Genomic DNA, 7156 nt, shown 5'->3' with positions numbered 1-7156 from the left:
TTTCTAGGGCCCTTTTCGCCGGCTTGTTCCTCTTGGAGATGTTCGCCTCTATCTACGACAACGTCGCCGTCGGGGACAAAAGTAAGCAACTCACCCCATACTGGAAAGCGCTAGCTTTTGCTCGATTGCAGATAAGTGGCTGACTAGCTTCTCCTTGCCCAGGAACGCCTGCAGCCTGCTGGGGGCTGGGCGAGCCGCAGGCGACATCCCAGCCATCCATGGCATCCGCATGTTCAACGCCCTCCTTCTCCTAACCGCCCACAAGTCCATGGCTGTGCTGTTTTTGCCCTTTGCCAACCGCACGGAGGCCATCGAGGTTTCTGCCGCCCCCTTTTCACACGCTCCCCGTGCATTGTGGACTGTTTTCAGTACTTGGGGCGTCCGTATTCAGTGCTGGGACGAGCGGCCAGCCTCTACACCGACCCCTTCATCATGATCTCCGGCCTGCTGACCGCCCACTCGCTCCTGGGCAAGCTGGAGCGCAATGGGCGCATCAACGTGATCCAAGAGTACGTTTCCAGACTCTACCGCATCGTCCCTACCTTTGCCGCTCTCATCGGTTCGTAGCTAGTTGTAGGGGGGTAATTGGCGGCGTTTTTATCGGGAAATTCCAGCTTTTTGCACCTTTGTCTTGCCCTGGCTCAATGGGGGGCCCCTATGGAACCAAGTGGTCACGCATCACTCGGACATTTGCAAGCAGTACTGGTGGCGCAACCTGCTCTTCATACACAACTACTTCGGGTTCAAAGACATGGTACTTGCAAAGATTGCGCCACTGTTGAACGCGTGAACTTTTCATTCATTGTTCCAGTGCTTAACGCACACCCATCACTTGGGCATAGACACGCAGCTCTTCCTCATCTCCCCCCTATGGGTGTACGGGCTGTGGCGATGGCCAAAAAGGGGCGCTGTTGCCTTGGGGCTGCTGGCGAGCCTCTCTACAGCCGCTCGCTACTACGTAACATTCAGCCGTAGCTTATCCAACTACGTGCACTTCGGGACCTCGTAGGTGCCACTCTTGGAGTAGACACTGCTTACTAAGCTAAGCTTACTACTAAGTAAATTGGGGATTTTCCGCAGGGTGCAGCAGCTGTTCGCCACGGCCGACTTCATGTACATTCTGCCGCCGCATCGCGCCACTGTTTATATAATGGGCATTTTTATGGGCGCGTTGCTGCGCCGCGCTGGGAACTTTGAGCTGAGCACGGTGCAGATCAGACTTGGCAACGCGTTGGCTGTCTGCAGCCTCCTGGTGGCCTATCTGGGGCCTTCCTTCATGAGCAACTTGGACTATGTGTACAACCCACACCATGCCGCGCTTTATGCGGCCTTTTCCCCCATCCTGTGGGTGGGCTCCTTTTGTTGGCTCATCTATTCCAGCCAGAAGGGCCACAATGGTGAGCTGGCGGCTGCTAACACATCTGCCTTTCTATGTGCCACTTCTTCCAGGTTTCATAGGGCGACTGTTCGCGCACCCCGTTAACGCGCTGTGGACGAAAATTTCCTATACAGTCTACCTGACGCAGTTCCCGGTGTTTTTCTACAACGTGGGAGTGACCAGGACGTCGCGCGAGTTCGGGTTCTTCACCCAAATCTTCAATCTGCAGGAATACGCCTGGATCGGCGCTCTGTCCGTCCTGATGACGCTGTGCGTCGAGATGCCCTTTCAAAACCTCAGGACTTTGATGGTGAAGCGCAGTGCTCACGGCGCCCAAGTGGTGAAAAAGACCAGTTGAAGCCGACTGCGTTTCGAACAATTCCCGCGGCGCTTTTTAGGTGTAAATCTGCCTCTTGGCGGGTATCAAATCTCCTTCTTCGCTGCCAGGAGCAGCAGGTCAACTAAGGAAGGTGTCAGGAGAGGGAATCAGGGTGCCACCGGTCTGAAACTGCCACACATTGTAATTCCCGAATAATAAACTAGTGAACCGCTTAAAGCCTAGCACGTCTGACCGATGCTTTCCTAACAAACTAAAGCACTTCCTTCGGCTATTTCGCTGCGAAATTAGGAATTTTATTGCAAAAAATCATCAATCCGGAAACTTTACCACAGAACAAGCAAAAGCAAACAGAAATCGCAAGTTCTACTGATTTATTCGCTAAATATCCATGTAATTATACAGTAAAGGCGATGTTCCCATCGGACGAACGGAACAAATAACAGCAAATTTAGCCCTACTTTAACACACTCGTCCGATGCGAACAAATCGCGCACATTATTATAGGAAACGCTTGCTGAAAAGGGCGTCCAAAAATAGATATCTCCACACAAACCCACAGAAAACTAAACCTAGGTTTTCTCCTAATAACTTAAGTCCCTTGCTAGAGCTTCCCATTAACATAAATAATTCTGGGCGAAAGTAGGATAAATGCAATTGTTGAGGGCAAGTACCAGAAGGAATATATAACGCCGATTTTTTAATTTTTCTCAAAAAATCATGCTGACCGGATGAAAACTGGTTACTTTGCACTGTTCATAATCGTTCGCCAGACTTTTATCCGACGGTTAAATTTAAACGAAGCGAAGGCCATTGGTTAGAAAAATCGGTTAAGTTAGATCGGCTAGCCAGAGGCACTAACCGAATAACTGGTGTTTTACGCCACTGGTTTTTCCTCGGGGATGGTTGGGCTGGTTACAACCGATCCTGAGCGCGAGCGTCCCTCCTCATTGATGCTTTGCTGGGAACCCGATCTCGAAATCACCTTGCCCTGGTTAAAATAAGAGTTGGAGTTCGGAAAAGCCGCGTTTCGCTTACATACTTTTACGTTCTCGTAGGCGCTACCAACTTTCTCCTCAATAGAGCGGAAGGATTCGGAATGACGCATTTGGCCCAGCTTATTGGTTATATTGCTGGTAAGTCCCCCGATCACCGACGAGGTTTTCTGGTATCTGAAAAAGGAAGCCAGTTAGAACCCATGGGAGTTTTTGCCGGGAAAGCGACTGAAATAAGCTACTTACATCGGCGCCTCTGTAACGGCCTTAGCGACCTGCTCTACCTTAGTTTCAACTGATTGATATCTGCGCAAAACAAAGGAACAAAACAAAAAGTGACTAAGCCTATCGGCTAGTGGGCTGAGGACTTACACGTTGCTCTCCTTTACGTTCTTGATGCCCTGGTTGATGTCGTCGGAGACCTCCTTTAGGAAGGTGATCCCGAGATTCTTCTTCAGCTCGGCGCTGCGGCGCATCTTGGCGGCCAACACCGTTCTGAGGGTGACTATTTCGTCCTCAATCTGCACCAACTCCTCTCTCCAGATCTTCTCCTGCTGCTCCTTTTCCTCAGCTGTGAGGTGGGAGAGATCGGGGGCCACATGGTCGGCAGCCATCGCTTCCTCTGCAACCAAAACAGTGGTTAAGTTTGCAAGTTTTCACCCTTGGAAAGGTACGCTTGCGGGGCCACTAAAACTTACCACTCTGGCTAAGACTAATGGCTAAATACTTCCTGAAGCTATGATCCTTAGGCAACTTGGCCAAGTACGGCTTGGTTAAGTCGCTGTACCTGACCCTGACTTGCTTCTTCACTTTGTGCTTGAAGAAGGTCCGAATAATAGCGTTTGCTCGCTTCACATTGAAGAACTCCGCTTCAACATTCAGTGACTCGTCGCTAGGCAAGGTGCTGGTGCTGGTGACTTCGTCGAAATCCAGCTGCCTCAGGTCGAAGATGTCCAGCTCATTTTCAAGCAAGTCGTACTCGTCCAAGTAGTCACTTTCAGTGTCCAGGCTGGGGGTCGAAGTGCTGTCGTGGGGGTTAAAATAGGGGTCCTCAATGTAGTCCAAACTGGGGCTCTCGGCCTCATCAGTCATTTCAGGGCACTTTGCTGTTGGCACATAGCAAACGCAGCCACGGGCATAAAGTACCGTTTCTTTACTAGGACTTTCACTTTACTAGCCAGCCAGGCAACCAGACATGCAGGCTTCGATTAAGCAACAAATGCGCTGCAAAGCAATTAAGCGAAGTCCGGTTGTTTCGGCTGTTGCTTTGTTCTCTACGTGGGTGATCAACACCAATCACGAAGTGAAACCTTTTAATGACACGTCACTAAACAAACCATAAAACCCAACCCGGTTGAACAATCCACTGAGTTTTGCAACCTGCTGCCCCAGAGGGCTTACTACTATCGAAAATGGGGCTTGCTCGGGGGGTGCCCCAATCAAGTGACTTGGCTTTTGATAACTTACCGACTGTGGGGCTGACGTTGCTCATCGCTACGTTGGTGAAAGGGACGGATTTCGACCTTCAAACAACTACAACAAACTGAAAAACTCGAAAATTTGGGGCCAAAAACACCGAAATAACTTAGGAAAATACTGTGCCGACTTGTCACTTTTGACACGGAGAATGTTGATAAACACAGAATATCCCCCCTAGGGGGGATATTCTGTGGTTGATAAATTTACCATTGGCGTTAATTCTCTGACAAGCGATAGACGGCCCGAGTGGACATAACCTCAAATAGGTGGTGTAATTTGGGGGGCAATGCTGCGAGCCATCAGCAACTTCAACCCCCTGCGGGGGTCCAGTGCCAGTTTGGCTCATTATCACTACACCGGTTACGATCCGTCTCTGTTGCCGCCCAAGAAGGCTCATCGCAAACCGCGCTGGGTGCCGGTGGCGAAAAGCAAGCGCTTTCGGGTGCCCCAAAGGTAATTTCGCTGCTAAAAACGAGGCGGCACTGAATCGTTTCAATCGGCAGGCCTAAAATCGATCAGGATGAGTATGTGGAGCTGTTGCGGCTGCACAACAACTACCGTAACAACGTGAAGTCGCTGAGGCACTACATGATCAAAAAGTACTGCGACAAGTTCCAAACCGTGACCAATCCAGAGGAGATTTTGGAGGTCTTTAAGGTGGACCTGGCCGAATGTCATGCAATCAACGACCAGTGGAATGCTAAAGTCAAAGTGGAGCGTGAGAGCAGAATAGCGAGGGAACTGCAGGAAGGTTTGTGTCGTAAACCTCACAAAGTATTTGCATTGCATTGCGTGCTTTACAGCCAAGGAGATCGCCAGACAGAAGCTTGAAGCTGAACAGGAGAAACAGAAGCAAATCCTGGAACTGGCTGAGGAAATTGTCAAAAAGGAAAAGGAGGCCTCAGCTACCTTCATTACGGCAGAAAACATCGACGAAGCCATCGATAATGCTCTCAACGACACAGTGGACTACAACTTTGCCATTGATAGCAATGGGGAGAAGCTGAGGGGCAGAGAGACGCGGCCTAGCGGGCCGCAGGAGAAAATCAGCGTGCGACGATAAGTCTGTACAGTAGGTTAATATTAAATAAACTATATCACAGCAAAGACTGTAGGAATGTTTCTCTGGTCTCCTGCTGCTCCTCCTCCACATCAATCGCGGTCCCAGTTGCAATGTTCTCCATATCGTCGTACTCCTTGTTTACCACCTCGCCCTTTTTGCCGATATTCACACTAAAGAAATTGGTCTTTTTCTTGGAAAGTTGCACTTCGTTCCTAAACTGTTTGGCCTTTTCAGCACGCTCGTAGGCCAGCCGCTCGTGCAAGTGCGTCCATTTAAAGTTCGACAAATACTTGATATTCCACCGGTAGTCGTAGTGTTTAGACTTTTTCCTCGTGCTAACCTGGGTGTTGTTTAGTAGAGTAGCCACTCGTTTCGCCACGCACTTTTTCTCGAACTCCACCCAGCCTTCAGTAAACTTCTTGTTGACTTTGTGCTTCTTTTTCTTGCTGTCGTCTTTGGGGCCTGCGAAACAGCATTTTAGGCCCTACTCGCTTTGAATCTAGCTGCCGACTACTCACCCTTGTCTAGCAGTTGAAGGTACACGCGCCCCACTTTGCCAAACTGGCCGAAGACTTCACGGACGGTCGTCACATTCATGTAGGGCGGGATGGAGGATAGGTAGATCAGGCCCCGCTTGGAGCGCTTGTGCTCGCTTGGGGCTTCGCCCTCATCCAATTGGGTCGGCATTTTGCTCACAATTGTAACTTCTAACTCAGCTTCAACAAATCACCACAAACTGGCACATTTTTGAGTCTTAACATAACCTCGCAAATGCAGAGACAGATAATAATAGACGGGGGCCATAAAAGAAATCAAGTAGTCGGGAGCCAACAGGCCCTCACCGGGGGCTGGGAGAACTAACGGAGCAAGGCTTGCGCACGGGTTTTTCAAATGCATTAAATAGTCATTCCGTATAAAAATGTTGTTTAAAGCCCCAACTTTCTTCTGTTTTTTCTTTGTTTTTCTTTTTCTGTTTTTTAACCTGAATGCTGTGTTTATTATCTTTCACAAACTTTTTATTCAATATCAACCAAATATTATTTAATATATATTTTTGAGATTTTGGTTGTGAATTGGCAAGAAAACCAACTAAAATCACGCTCTTGATTTAAATATAGCATAATGTTATTATCTAATAACCCCTGAACGCAACCAAACATTCTGATCATGCCAGTCAATAGTATAACCTTTAATTTATTTATAACTTATAACCACAGAACATCGCCCAGGGGGATATTTTGTGTTGTGGTGGGTGATTTTATATGGGAGGAGAATAACAGTGGGATTCACCCACAGACTACATACTATTGGATGAATTCACCTCGACAGGTAACACCTTGTGGGCAGTGCTTGAATTGAATTGAGGCTACTATTGAATCCACACTATGATTCATGCCACTTGGTGGCCTCCTACCTCAATCAAGGGCGGATCCAGGGAGGGGGGGGAGCTCATGGGGATCATGACCCCTCCCCCATTCAATTCTCTATCCAACGATGCCAAAACGAATTCTGTGGCTCGAATGGTTCTTGAGAAACTTCGAAAAAAACAGCGTCATGTTCAAGTGGATTTTGCAGCTCAAAAAAAATCACGCAAATCTAAAACTTCTTGAATTCAAGCATTTTTTGAGGAAACTGCCAACATTTCCCCATCCATAGTTCACTTTCTAAAAAGGTCATTTATTTCTCTCTAGAATAATGTACAAATGAGCGATCTTGTTCATTTTGCCTCCGAGAAATGAGGAAAAACGGGACGAAAAACATGGAATTTTGGAATTATCTTGCACCTAAGTGTCTGATATGCAAATTTTTCTTTCTGGGTCAAAACTACTCGAATTTCCTCACTCACGTTGTTACGACTGAATCGAGTTTTCAATTCTCTATCCAACGATGCCAAAACGAATTCT

General features: G+C 48.2%; 5 protein-coding genes across 8 annotated transcripts in view; 3 read left to right on the top strand and 2 right to left on the bottom strand.

Annotated features, from left to right (window-relative positions):
- LOC109542743 (O-acyltransferase like protein) overlaps positions 1-1939 on the top strand; it is an 8710-nt gene extending 6771 nt beyond the window's left edge. For all 3 annotated transcript variants that reach the window (XM_048662687.1, XM_048662685.1, XM_048662688.1), the window contains 7 exons: positions 8-81; positions 132-316; positions 370-559; positions 615-754; positions 812-1005; positions 1081-1397; positions 1450-1939. In XM_048662687.1, coding sequence (XP_048518644.1) covers positions 8-81; positions 132-316; positions 370-559; positions 615-754; positions 812-1005; positions 1081-1397; positions 1450-1736 — 1387 coding nt within the window. In that variant the 3' untranslated portion in view covers positions 1737-1939. The remainder of the gene's footprint in view (positions 1-7; positions 82-131; positions 317-369; positions 560-614; positions 755-811; positions 1006-1080; positions 1398-1449) is intronic.
- A 136-nt stretch (positions 1940-2075) lies between these two features.
- Positions 2076-4163, bottom strand: LOC109542745. Of its 2 annotated transcripts, XM_019912104.2 has the most exons (5): positions 3409-4158; positions 3083-3332; positions 2957-3016; positions 2758-2887; positions 2076-2706 (listed from the first exon to the last, which is right to left on the bottom strand). In XM_019912104.2, the coding sequence occupies exons 1-5, from the start codon at positions 3800-3802 to the stop codon at positions 2593-2595; spliced, it is 948 nt and encodes a 315-aa protein (XP_019767663.1). In that variant the 5' UTR covers positions 3803-4158; the 3' UTR covers positions 2076-2592. The 2 variants fall into 2 exon arrangements, with proteins under 2 accessions (XP_019767663.1, XP_019767664.1); XM_019912105.2 differs by lacking the exon at positions 2957-3016 and having other exon boundaries at positions 3409-4163.
- A 212-nt stretch (positions 4164-4375) lies between these two features.
- Positions 4376-5296, top strand: LOC109542748 (probable 28S ribosomal protein S26, mitochondrial). The gene is made up of 3 exons (XM_019912108.2): positions 4376-4642; positions 4693-4940; positions 4993-5296. The coding sequence occupies exons 1-3, from the start codon at positions 4476-4478 to the stop codon at positions 5250-5252; spliced, it is 675 nt and encodes a 224-aa protein (XP_019767667.1). The 5' UTR covers positions 4376-4475; the 3' UTR covers positions 5253-5296.
- On the bottom strand, positions 5250-6077 carry LOC109542749 (pre-rRNA-processing protein ESF2). The gene is made up of 2 exons (XM_019912109.2): positions 5771-6077; positions 5250-5714 (listed from the first exon to the last, which is right to left on the bottom strand). The coding sequence occupies exons 1-2, from the start codon at positions 5937-5939 to the stop codon at positions 5287-5289; spliced, it is 597 nt and encodes a 198-aa protein (XP_019767668.1). The 5' UTR covers positions 5940-6077; the 3' UTR covers positions 5250-5286.
- Positions 6078-6445: 368 nt separating this feature from the next.
- LOC109542738 (sodium-independent sulfate anion transporter) overlaps positions 6446-7156 on the top strand; it is an 8144-nt gene continuing 7433 nt past the window's right edge. Inside the window, exon 1 of the mRNA XM_019912088.2 lies at positions 6446-6581. The gene's annotated coding sequence lies outside the window, so the exon portion shown is untranslated. The remainder of the gene's footprint in view (positions 6582-7156) is intronic.

The sequence above is a fragment of the Dendroctonus ponderosae genome, unplaced genomic scaffold, assembly GCF_020466585.1.
Source record: "Dendroctonus ponderosae isolate FM_Combo_2020 unplaced genomic scaffold, Dpon_F_20191213v2 Dpon_F_20191213_11, whole genome shotgun sequence".
Classification (NCBI taxonomy): Eukaryota; Metazoa; Arthropoda; class Insecta; order Coleoptera; family Curculionidae; genus Dendroctonus; species Dendroctonus ponderosae.
Note: the sequence above shows the minus strand (reverse complement) of the source record. Positions and strands in the feature narration are given on the sequence as shown.